This window comes from Cygnus olor, chromosome 12, assembly GCF_009769625.2.
Source record: "Cygnus olor isolate bCygOlo1 chromosome 12, bCygOlo1.pri.v2, whole genome shotgun sequence".
NCBI lineage: Eukaryota > Metazoa > Chordata > Aves > Anseriformes > Anatidae > Cygnus > Cygnus olor.
Window position 1 is genome coordinate 14,166,637 of NC_049180.1, and position 13,178 is coordinate 14,179,814.

General features: G+C 37.3%; 1 protein-coding gene across 5 annotated transcripts in view; it reads left to right on the forward strand.

Annotated features, from left to right (window-relative positions):
* The window catches only part of SLC7A6 (solute carrier family 7 member 6), a 30,234-nt gene that overhangs the window by 3,586 nt on the left and 13,470 nt on the right, over positions 1 to 13,178 (forward strand). For 4 of the 5 annotated variants that reach the window (XM_040570800.1, XM_040570799.1, XM_040570798.1 and 1 more), the window contains 4 exons: positions 2,203 to 2,775; positions 6,430 to 6,555; positions 8,337 to 8,481; positions 10,825 to 10,948. In XM_040570800.1, coding sequence (XP_040426734.1) covers positions 2,244 to 2,775; positions 6,430 to 6,555; positions 8,337 to 8,481; positions 10,825 to 10,948 — 927 coding nt within the window. In that variant the 5' untranslated portion in view covers positions 2,203 to 2,243. Of the gene's footprint in view, positions 1 to 14; positions 145 to 2,202; positions 2,776 to 6,429; positions 6,556 to 8,336; positions 8,482 to 10,824; positions 10,949 to 13,178 lie in introns of those variants that run through there. The other variant, XM_040570801.1, reaches the window with a different exon arrangement.

Sequence of the window (13,178 nt, forward strand, 5' to 3'; positions counted from 1 at the left end):
TCCCACCAGGATTTCTCCAGTGATTCGCCTTCGGGAATACATTTGCAGCTAGTGTCCTGTGTGAGTCAAAGCAGAAATGAAAAGCCTCAAGTGAAATGCTGTTTTTGCTGGTGACAAGTGCTTGTTAAATCTACTTCTGGTCAAGTTAGTCATCAAGACACCCGCTTTGATTACTCGTCTTGCTGTTTTACACATTTATACTTTCTGATGATTGAGTCAGATTTGTATTTGGTTATGATATTAATATTCTGCGTTACACAGTTACAACTGAACCTTTTCTTTTAAAGCAAACCAAATAATCTCACGAGTTTACAGGCCACATGGCTTTTTGAAGGCTTAACTGTTACACCAGTAACAGAAAAACAATCAGTCTGTGGTTGCGAATGTGTTTGGCGGAAGCGGTGGAAGGTAGGTGGGTAGGTATGGAGAGTAACCAAGTAGAAGAGTAAATAACAAGGAGGACCGGCAACAACTGGGGAGCTGAACTTGCTTTCATTTTTCCGTGCAGTTTGGGGCACGCTCATCTGTGAAAACTGTGTGGATCCCTCTCTGCTAGTTAGTTTAATTCAGGTGGAGATGCCTCATTATAGCACTCCAGTTAAGTTCAGAAACAGCAGTTTCTAGAAAGTTGGAAAGTTTTAGTCCAACTAAAAGTGTGAAATTTGAGGGCATGGGATACGACACGAGATAAGATGTTGGCTCATGTATAAACTTGATAAAATACATACTTAGTAAACATCTTTAGAGTGTGTTTTTTCTGAAATACTGAGGGGAAAATAAATCAGAAGGCATTCAGCTAAATGGATTGAGGATCTCATTTTACATTATTTAAAAGAACACAGTCTCTATTTCAGTATGAAAAAAGCTAAAACATTGATAGGAGTTAGAGATAGATGATGTAATATGGTTCAGTAAATGATTTGTGTGCCATCTCTGTAGAAGTTACTTTTCTATTTGTTGAAAATAACCTTTATCCTTTCAAGATATTTAAAACTATTGAAGTTAGGCAATGTCAAGCCAGGTTTCCTATACTGCAGTATACGGATGTCGGCTAATTAATAAAGGAGGAGTATGATTATTAAGTTTTCCCTCCAGAAGGGTGTTCCTCTAACTGCATGAGCAAAACTTTTTGTGTTTGTATGTTACTAGATGCAGAGATACATTAATTGCATACTGTTCTATTATAAATGGCTGAAGCATACACTGGAGGTTTAATGAGTTTGCAGTTTAGGTTGGTTTCCATATAAGACTGCTCTGTGAATAGATTTCTTATTTGATATATAATAATAAACACTATATAATAGTATACACTATATAATGTGCCTCATCCAGAATTACTGCTAATTATCAGTTTATTCTTGTAAATGTTATTAGCAGTAACTTGCTTTTGAGAGGCATGGGAGAATTTCCTGGAGCCTTGAGAAGAAGGTGGTTCTTTTCCAAAAAGTCAATTCCAAAGCAAAGGAGAATGTTTGTTTTGTTTCTGTTCTCTTAGGTACTCCTAAATACAGTCACTAGTGGGGGAATTTGGACTGGAACTACTGTGTTTTCATGGACAGCTTGCACTCTTAGATAATGCCAAGAAATGAGGCAGTGGGAAATGGGAACAGTTTCTTGGAGGAGATGGGTGGGAAATCAAACTGTATTACGAAATATAAATCAGCAGTTAGATGAAGGGGACAAAGTATGTCTTTGTATTGCCCTTGGTTAACAGTCCACAGTGTGTTAATAGAACATGCAGTCCTGTTACCAGATCATTCATAACTTACCCGTGGAGGTATAATGATTTGATTAGATTGTTAGTACTGCAGTAAACCTGTGTTCATGCTTCAAACTTCCAGCTTGGTCTTAAAATGCTTTTTCTCTTTTATGTTACCTCATTTTGGTTCTGTCGGTTCTTTCTTCCATATCAACCTTGCAGGTCCCCGATTCTGTTCTTCCTACTTTTTCCCTCACTGTTTTTCTGAAAGGCAGAAATTCCTTTCTTTGTTTAAGTTATACTGGAATTTGTGTCTTGCTGCCTGTATATTGTTTTTTTTTTCATTTATTTGCTTTAACTATGCATGGATTTCCCTTTGTGTAAAAACACATGAAATAATAAAAGGGAGTTTCACATAGGGTGAAAAGGTGGAAAGAAGCCTTGATGAGAAAGTTATAGGATAAAAATGTTTATAATGATTTCAGCTCTCTGTTTTGTTTTAGATTGTGATTTGGAGTCGTGGAGAATTCACAGCCTTTTCACAATGGGAGAAAGGACAGATTGTGCTAAGTCTCATAGCTCACTGGCTGAATACAGCCCCATCAATAAATCAGACAAGATCGATCCCAATGACAACTCTGAAATGCAGGATGGAAACCAAAATACAATGCAATTGAAGAAAGAAATATCTCTGCTAAATGGGATAAGCCTTATAGTAGGCAACATGATTGGTTCAGGTATTTTTGTCTCTCCCAAAGGAGTTCTCATCTACAGCAAATCTTATGGATTGTCTCTAGTAATTTGGGCAATTGGAGGGATCTTTTCAGTCTTCGGAGCTCTCTGCTATGCTGAACTTGGAACCACTATTACAAAGTCAGGAGCGAGCTACGCGTACATCTTGGAGTCTTTTGGGAGCTTCATTGCTTTTATTCGTTTGTGGACCTCACTCCTAATTGTTGAGCCAACGAGCCAGGCGGTTATTGCAATCACCTTTGCTAACTACATAGTTCAACCTTTCTTCCCATCTTGTGATCCTCCATACATTGCTTGTCGGCTCATAGCAGCTGCTTGTGAATGTAAGTATTTCTTGAAACTTACTATGCTATTTTTTTTATCTACAGTTGAGCTTTATTAAAGCAAATCCTACCAAATCCCTGAGTTGTTACATACTGAAACAATTTGAGTTACGGTAAGGAAAACAACAATTTCCAGTCGACGAATAATTTAAAAGTATTAGTCTGTGAATTGACATTTTCTCATTCAGAAGCATAACAGTGTTTAACTCGGAATTCCAAGTTGACTTAACATGAGAAAAACAAAGAAAAAAGTTTGTTTTCCTTCAGAGAGGTAGGTTAAATCAAACCCCAAAGTACTCTTGGTGTGCTCTAAGAGTTGTGGCTGAATAGCTCTTATGCTATGAATTCTGCTGTAACTTATTTTTCAATAACTACTCAATGTAGACATGCTTAAGTAATTACTCTGGTAGGGTTTCAGGAGATCATTAGGTCAAGGTTATTCTTCATGCTTGTGATTAACAGTAGCACCAAGAAGCTGTATCTGTTGTGAAGAGTTTTGAGGAGGAAATTTTGTGTGCATACAAAACACTGAAATGTTTGTGATCAGATAGCTCCTTGGGCAGTCAGTACAGAGGAACAACATCAAACTGTCCACGTGCTTCAAATCAGGACTGTTCTGCACTGAAAAAATTAAATTCTATGTTTGTGCTCTGTGTGTCTTAATTTTAGGTATTTCTATTGAGAGTGTTTCTGTACGTATTTTTCATTCCCAGTACACAGTCAAAAATATCTTTCAGCAAGTCTACGTGGCAATCCTTTGTCAGGTACTGTGCAGTCTCGCCATGTGCTGTGGAGCCTGCCCACATTGTCAACTTGAGGAGTTCTTATCATAAAGCTAATAGGGCACTTGAGTTTTCTTACTTCCATCAACATGCTACAGAAGGGTGATGTGCTGTTCCTACCTGGATCCTTTTTGAGGCAACAGGGAGCCTGTAAAGTAGCTGTAATGTCCCTTGTGCAGTTGTCTGTGTGTGCTTCAAATATTTGACCTCTATAATTAGTTGTAAACACTATAGCTCCCCTTTCAGCTTTTGTGGATTAATTTGTTATTGTTGGGAAAGTGCTAATGTGGGCAAAAGGGTCCAAGTAGTGGGAAGAATAATCACAGACTTCTTCCAAAAATATCTGTGAGCTTACTCAGCTCTGCTCCTTTCCTCTCCTCCCCCCGTCCCAAATGTGGACCACATTTTGTTGTGACAGCTTCAGGGCAGAAATGAGGGACCTGTAACATCATGTTCACATTCCTCAGCCAGATACTGACCCAAGGTGTCCTGGCACAGGTTTGTTGCTAATAGAGGAAATTTAGCACTTTTTTTTTTTTCTAAGTGGAGGCAAGGTCACTGCCATGGGGATGAAAGACTGACTTCAACAGTTTGTTTTGTGGTTTAAATGCCTGTTCTGCCCTCTTTAGGCTTCAGTGCTGAGAATCACCCCTGCTCTTCAACTTCATGTAGCTGTTGCTGCTAAAGCCTATGCTTCTCCCTGGCAGGGCTGCGTCAGTCCTTACCCATGGATAAGGTTAAAACGTTATTAATGAAGTTGCTGGGAATGGAAGCCTGAACACTGGTTAGGTATAGCTTATATACCAAACCCAGAGTTGTTGTGGTATTGGCTTTTTGTTTTTAACTGTGGTAATAATACTAGATCTCATGTGAGATCCATCTTAGTGTTACACAGCACTGCTTTGTCATTCATTTTGGAAACAGGGGTGGCACCTGGCACTGCAGACCTAAACTTGGCAGTTCTCAGCAACTTTAAAAAGCTAAATTACGTAATTTTTGAGGAGTAATATTAAATTTATCTTTTAATTTGATATTTTTAAAAATTGAGGGAAACATGAAAGTATAATTTTAGTAAGAGGATTTCGCTTGTTCAGATTCTTGATTGTTTTCTTTTGTTGATTTCATATTTAAAGATATCAGAGACAGCGTAGCATTTCACCTGGAGACCAAACCCTAACTCAATCAAGTAAGAGTTAATAACAGTTGCTCCCAATTGAAAGTTGCTTAAAATTATTTTAATGTTCAGATACACCCTGTGAGCAGCTACTCCGTGGATAATACCGATCATTACCACTGAACAGCAGAGACCAAGCAGAGTTGTTTTTTTACCGAGGGTTCTTTGGGAGCTGGCAGTCCTGACTTTGGAAATTTGATACAACTGTTTTTTTTCGCCTCATCTTGCCAAGGTCTGTGGAATCTTGTTCAGCGGTTCCACTTGGCCAGATTTTCTAGTATGCTAGTAGCAGTAATGAGATCATTACCTTCCTTTTGTTATCTTTTAAACAATTACTCTTCTTTTTGGTAACTGTGCTAAGTGCATTTGTATCTTAATAGTATCACATTTTTCTTGGATTATGGGAGAGAAAATAATTTATCACGTCTCTTCATTTAATTTTGATTTGCTAATATTTTCTTACTCAAGTTGAATTTTTACGTGTATGCATTTTAATAATGCATAGTACAAGAAACTTGTACAGAAATGAAAACTACAGTGGAAGATAACCACACTTTTACTAGCTAGTGGAAGCATTGAGAATTGGAGAAAATAGTTAAGCTTTGGGGTTGAAATCAATACTGTAATGATAATCTGGATAAGAGAAATATTCCTTCACTAAGTGTTTTATAGAATAAATGACACTGAAGGTACTGAATCATGTTGAATATTCAGCATTTGAGTACTGGCAAAGGTTGTCTGGCTGCCTCTCCACTTGATAATGCAAAGTGTTGAGAGCCACAGGAACAATGTATTTGAACAGTGGCTTGAAAAGTCTTTCTAGGGGAAGTTGATCGTGTGAGTAAGTTTAGTCAGCCCCTGTTAGGCAAATGCTTGTGAAATCTGGTAGTCTCCCTTCAGTTCCCATTTCAGTCTTGTGAAATAGGTCTGACACTGATCTATTTGGGGCCAGAGGGAGGAATGTACTTTGAATACACGTTACTTACCACAAATTTTTAAAAATCATAGAATCCTAGCATGGTTTGGGTTGAAATTTAAGGAACATCTAGTTACAAACCCCTGCCGTAATGTTGCGTTAGTTATAGACCACGTTGTCTGGTCAGATCCGTTCTAGCCTCACCTGTTAATACAGTATAACCGAACTGGAAAAGAATAATGGATTGTTTGGGACCTTATGCAGTATTTTAAATCATCTGTGGATGTTGAACTGATCCCCAGACTAACAAGGAAGAGGAAAAAAACTTTTAAAGCACTATTTAAAATGTTTACCTAAAGGAATTTCTGGATAATCTTCCATTTAGCAGAACAGTATTGGTAAATTGAAGCTAATAGTTTCATGTAATAGTTTCTTTAGCTTTGGTATAGCTGCAGAATGCATCTGTTCAGGGGTAACGTGAGAAAATGTTCTTGTAACCAGGGGACCATTGATGTGGGGAAGGTCGTTCCTTCCCTCTTTTGAAACGGTATGCATTATGAGCCTTTAGAATATCAATTTCCTGCTGTTTTGTTTGAACCAGTTTTCAGTACCAGCATACTGTTACACTGCTTAGGTTAACCGAAGTATTAGTGTAACAGGTAAGTGTGTGTTAGGGTTATCATTGAAAATCTCTGAAATAATGAATTAAATTGAATATTGTTCCAATTGTCTTCTAATTTTTCTCTTTTTTTCTTTTCCACCCCTCCCCACCTTCCCTCTAGGTCTTCTAACATTTATAAACTGTGCCTACGTTAAATGGGGAACACGGGTGCAGGATATATTTACTTATGCTAAAGTTGCTGCTCTTATTGCCATCATCGTAACTGGACTTGTTAAAATATGCCAGGGTAAGCATCTAAACGTAAAACAAAGGTTTGTACTTATCAGTTAAACTGAAAGAGTGGTCTAGAGACTGTAAAACACCTCTTTATATGTGTTATCAAATGTCTCAGTACAAGCATAATACAGCCACTATGAAACCATTAATGCTAAGTATTATCCTGATTTTATATCACGGGTAGCTATCCTATCTCAGTTGACTTTGAGCTAAGTAAAAGAAAAGTGATTGCTCAGCCATGTTGTGCAATTTACTGCCCAGAGTATGGAATAATAAAGGAAATGAAAGCAGCAAAGCACAGTGCTAGCAAAATAAGGTATGTGAGGAGAAAGCTGTAAATTCCTGTGAAAGAAATCTCTAAAGTCAACTGAGCGTTGTTTTTGCAAAATGAATTTTGTGCAGGTCTGAAAGTGATTGAACCTAAAGTCAAAATAGATTTTTAAGAAGGTGTAAGCAGATTTGTGTAACAGGAGCAGCCCCCCACCCCCTTTTTTTTTTTCTTCCCCCTCAAATCCTGAGCTCTGTTACAGCTTTTGAGAATTAGGAAGTTGCTGTCTTTGAGGATTTTGCATGTGTGTTAGGCATTGTGCCTTCATGTTCAAGGAGAAGAGTTCTGAACTAAGTTTTATTCTTACCCTTTCCTTTGGGGAGGATTTATTGGTGTGCTAGCTTAAAAATAAAAATTATTCTGCTTTCAAAGCTGCCACATTTTTTTTTTCCTGTCTATCTGGCAGTTTGTGTCCTTTGCTCTAAGCAGTTATTGTTGAAAGTCCACAAACAAAGTAATTACTGTGAATGGAACAAGAACATGCATACGTGAGCACCTTGCCAGTGTTCATCCCTCAGCATGTCTGCCCCATCTCTTGTTTTCTAGATACTGAGCTTGTTCCCTACCTACTTCCTTGACAGTGTCACCATTCTGTGTTCCTGACTCAACAGTTACTCTGCCTACATCTGCACCAAGGGAATAGCAATGTCCACTTAGGATAAAAAGCAGGGAAGAGAAAGATGAAAAGATAGGCTAGAGGCCTCAAATACTTGCCTGTTCAGCTTTGATGAAGTCTAAGCATTTCAGGATGCATAGCGTAGGGCACATTTTCAAATTGCTTAATAAGTCACCTTATTATGTAAAATAAACTGAATGTATAAAACTGCCACAATGAGTGTGTTTTGACCTGCTGGAAGTCAACAGATTGACTTGCTGATAGTCAGAAGATAACATACATTCTCACAAATACTGGTGCAGAAAATACACTTTTCCTCCTAGCTTGGCAAAATTTAATCTCAACAATACTTTATGCTCTGTTTACTGTCTGTTTTCAGTAGCTAAAACTTAGATATCTGCTTTTATATGTATTTAGTCATAGTTATCTAAAATCCACTATAATCTTTTTTCTACGCATAAGCTAAATGATTGAAAATTTAGAAGGATATATAGCAGGAATGAATGGATTATTTTATGAATGTTACTCAAAACCACCCTTAGCCTGAGTATAGTCGCTGCCAGCTGTTTGTAGCTCAGTCTGAATTTAATGTTCCTGAATTTTTGTGCCATAATGGGCACAAAGGTGTTTAGTTAGATCAGTATCATACAGAGAGCGTACCTTCTAGTAGTTTAAGTACTGTGCTTATTGTCATGGCTGAAACACAGAGCAGAAACAGAAAACAGGATTAATAAGCAGCTTTGTAGGATTTAGGGCTTCTGAGTCTTTGTGTTTGTGCGTCACACTGAAAAGAATTACTTGCTCTATTTTATTTTCCTGTATTTCATTGTATCTCCTCCCCATACAGGATATTCATCGCACTTTGAAAACTCTTTTGAAGGATCCTCTTTTGATATCGGGGACATTTCCCTTGCACTCTATTCTGCATTGTTCTCTTACTCTGGTTGGGATACGCTCAATTTTGTAACTGAAGAGATCAAAAACCCAGAAAGGTAAAAGATGTGAGCTTTCTGAACCTGGATAGTTCCCAGTTGCTCATTTTGTCTTTTGCTAACGAGTTCTGAAACTACACAGAAATAATTAAAAGTACTCCATACTCAGATGGCAAGGCCATGAACAATCACTGGTCAAGAATTAATAGCTTTAAACTCCATTAAGAGATTAAAAAAAGTTGTAAGAATAGATGAGTCTAGCTGATGGCAGGATGCCATGTTCAGTGTTCTATAAGCTTTCAGTTCAAGCCATTGCGTACTACCCATTGCAAAAGGTGTTAATATTGCAGTGTAGCAGTTCCATAACTGTAGTCCGTGCAGTGCTTATCTGTGCGATAACTCCGATGTCATATTTAAGAATGTTATCTTTTCCATGAATTTATGCTGTAAAAGTGTGACTGACTACACTTATCTTCTTCAGTAGTGAGTCTGTAAGCAGACACCTTTATGTTAAAAATAGAATCCCATTTGATTATTTTTGCTTCCTATTATAAGCAACAGCTCAGATTGCTACAAGAGAAAGATAAAGGATGGAAGAGAGTTTTTTTTAATTCTCCCATATGATTTGGCTTTTGCATTTTCTTCTGTGCTATACATTTATTTAACCAGTACAGTTGTCTATTAAAAAGATAAAATTCAGATAAGTATTCTTCACTCCAGAAATAGCAATTTTTAGTTAGACTGAATTTCAGGTTGATGGTGTTCCCTCTGATTGCCTTGTAAAGGTTTGTTGTACTTGTTGTATTCAGAAGATACGTATGTGTTGTTTGTATGTGTTGTTTTTATCAGTCATTTAGTCCTTAAAATGTTTGCTTGATTGCTTGTTTGTTTTCCCTGCAGAAAGGGCTTCCCTTTCCCATTTGCTATTTATAGGCATTAGTTCCTTACACAACCTTCATTCTTGGTAACAGTGAAGTTCAAATTCCAGCTTTCTATGTTACCCTTGCATTTTTGGGAATAATGAGATATTCCAGACTTCGGTGGAAATATTTCCAAAAATCCCATTTTTTCCGATTGATCCATAGTCTCCTCATGCTTGTCCTGTCAAAGCTGTAATCCACAGGTTAAATTTGAAATTGGCCAGAACTCCCTATTACAAATTTACTGGTTTATTCGTTGGGGGTGATGGTGGTGGTGATAGGTGGTGACAGAAAAATTGGATGGCTTTTCCATGAGGAAAAACTGAATAGGCAGTGATCTTCAGCCTGGGAAAGAGATTAATGGGGCGGGGGGGGGGGGGGGGGGGGCATGATAGAGGTATTTAAAACCAACAAAACCAAACAAAACATGAGAGGCACAGAGAAAGTACGAAAGAATCACCCCAACCCATCCCACACAAACTGAAGCTGTCGCATGAAGCTAGCAAGAGCCAGTTTCAAAAGAAAGGGAAGTGGTTTTTAATACAGGAAGGAGTGGGTGTGCAGAGCTGCACGTCAGGAAGAGACAGGATAGCTTTTTGGAAGAGAAATTCAAACAAATTTAAGCAAAAGTTTAGTGTATTCCTTCAAGAACTCTAATTTCTCAGGAAGTACATGGATGTTCTCAGAGATTTGCCTGCGATTTATAAACTGCCAACTTTGAGTTAAATCTTACCTATTTACAGCTAAAGTTTGTTTTGCGGTGTTTTCAGATTACTCTAGATTTTTTTGTGTTACTAGCAAACATGTCTAGAAAGATATGCCACAGATGTTGTAGATTCACAACACTGCAGCAATTTTGGATCTCAGCCTTCTGCAGGTCGGAAAAGACCTTCAAGATCATTAACTCTAACCATTCACCAAACACTGCAAGTCCACTGCTAAACGATGTACCTGTGCACCAATAGTAAGCATCCCGATTCATTTGTTTTCTGCTGTGATGAGCGCAGATGAGATGAATCAGGGTTTTACTCTGATTTAGATCTCCCTGGTAGAACAACAGCAGCATTCTCCAGGGAGAATAAGGGCAGAGGCTCGAAGCTCTGAGCCTTTGGGTTCTGTGTTGCTACAGTGATTAACAGTATAGGAAATAATTTAAGGCATGTGAATCGGAAGGCAATAGTCACTGATCTGGAAACTCTGAAGACAGGGCCTTGAAGAGCATTTGTATAGAATCCCCTTTTACAGATAACTTAGGTTTAGAGTTATTGCAATAGATTTCTATTTTTTTCTGGTATTCTGTATTAGAATTTCCAGTTTTGGAAGAAACCAAAGCCTTCCAGAGATACCTATTTTGAAATCTTTGTTCTGTCTTCATACTTTTCATCTCTAAGATAAAGGATGCAAGTAAATAAGGCAGTTCTATTATTAATGGATTTTCTTTTTTTCCTGGTTTGTGGGTTTTCTTTTCTTACTTGTTTTACAGGAACTTGCCGCTGGCCATTGCAGTGTCTATGCCAATTGTGACTGTTATCTACATCATGACCAATGTTGCTTACTATACAGTGCTGGATGTTCGAGCTGTTCTTTCTAGTGATGCTGTGGCAGTGGTAAGTTGAGTGTGTAGCATTTTGCTATATTACTCACTTTTTACATTTTAGAGGTATATTTCATGTGTTCCTCAAAGATGAACAAAACCGGAAAAAATCCTTAATTTCTTACAGTACTTCACCAAATACAGAAGAACAGAAAGACTCACCATGAATAATTTAATCTTAAATAGAAAAGTAGCTAATGAAATTATATAAAATAATAATGTATGATCAGAGTTATTAAAATAGCACGGATATGACTTTTTAATGTATTATGCAAAGAAGCTAACTAGACTTGTGCTCTTAGAGCTGATTATAAATTAGACTTATTAGTGTGTAATAGTTTAATCTGTTCCTTCATGCTACAGCATTTAAAAAGTTCAGTGTTCTGTTGAGGTAGTCATTGGTGTGATGCATATCTATAGAGAGATGTGTTGCATCTTAGCCATGACAAAATTTAGCTTTTTTTGTTCCCTATTCAGCAACTTAAATCAGTCTTCCCAACAATATATTAACTCCAACAACTTGTAGTATTTTAAAATGCATTATTTTTTATATACACTGAAAGTTCAAATCTAATTAAAATACATAAGCTTCTTAAAACAAAAGCTGGTCAAAATATGTTTTATACTTAAAGCTAGTCATTAAACAAGAGTGAAGTGTTTTTTGTGCCTTTTTTTTTTCCTATAGTTAGTGAATTAATTGGATGATTCTGATTACTGTATCCTTTAGATTTGAGACAAAAAATCTCTTTTCTTTCTGGTTATTTAAATTGGAGGAAAAGAAGTAGCTTTCCTCCCCTTCAGATTTCCATTTGGCTTCTAAAGTTCAAGAAACTAAGCAATGAACAGAGAGAGTTAAATACATCAAAATGAAGGAAATCTGCATTCTGTTCCAACAAAGGTTTGCTATGATAAAAACTGGCTTAGCCAATCAAGGAAGTCTTTTTTCAAGTATTTAGGCAGGTGAATCAGCAAGAACACTTACTTGACTTTCTTTCAAACTAGATAAATATTTGTATTCAATGTAAGCTTTCAAAATAGTGTATGGTAAATGTGAGCTGTAACTTGTTATTTCAAAAGTAATTATGCAGACGTTTATTTCAAAGTGTATTGAAAGTAAATACATTTTAATTCTTGGCCTCTTTTTAGCTGAAATATGGAAATGCAAAGTTGTCATAATGTGTTGTTGAAAGCTTGATAAAACACTTCAGAATGAAACACAAGAAGACAAGGATGGAAAATATTTTAATTTTGAATCAGCATATGCAGTGGGGTCTCCAGGAATATGTATTTCTTTTGTAGGCTATGGTATCCCATGTGTATTACCTTCAAATGACTCACAGTGGTATTTTTAATTCTTGTCCAGACAAAACTAAAAGCCAATACAAAGTCCAGTCCGTTTTCCGTCATGACTTCTGGAAAGCAATACACTATTGTTTTTTCTAGCATGCTTGGAAAATACTTTCCTTTGACAGCAGTGAAATTCTCCAGTCCAGCCTATCCCCCAGGAGTACACTGTGCCTACTCCACAGCTCCTGGCTGTTCTCATCACAGGTGCACATGGCCATTTGGTGAAGGGGATCAGGCAGACTGGTCCACCTTGGGATTTGGGGGGAATGATTCACTCTGGGCCCTGTCTAGTCTTTGTGGTGGTACTGCAGCATGTACTGCAGCATGTGTTGCACTGCAGTGGGCATGGGTAGCTGGATAAAGAAGGGATCAGGGATGCCTGAACCATACTATACAGGTGAAACCCAAGCCAAATCTTGTATGATTTTATCTATACTTCACTTAGTTATTTGACATGGTTCTGGATTGAAAGTGAGTATGTATTTATTTGTGTGTGTATACATTTCTTTGTAATTTTACATGAAACTGCAACACGCAGAACTGGACAGATCAGGTCTTTCTCTCTCAAATGGGATGTAAAGGAAGGCCTAGCTGTGACATAAATCTTCAGACAATCTAACTGCTTGCAGTAATACTGGCTGACCAGGATGTGAATGAGAAAATGCTTGAGATTCCCAGGGTTTTTACGGGATTTATGTCTTGTTTTAGTTTTAATGGAACTTAATGATCAACTTTAGAAGTCTAACATTGTGCTTTTTCACTAGATTTCAGGATTGTCAAAAACTTGTACTTAAAAGTTTAACTAACATTCTCTGTAAGGGTGTTTTTGCCGAGACATATCAGCTGTCAGACAACGTTTTGCTGAGTGCCACTGCTTATATCTATTTTAGGATGAA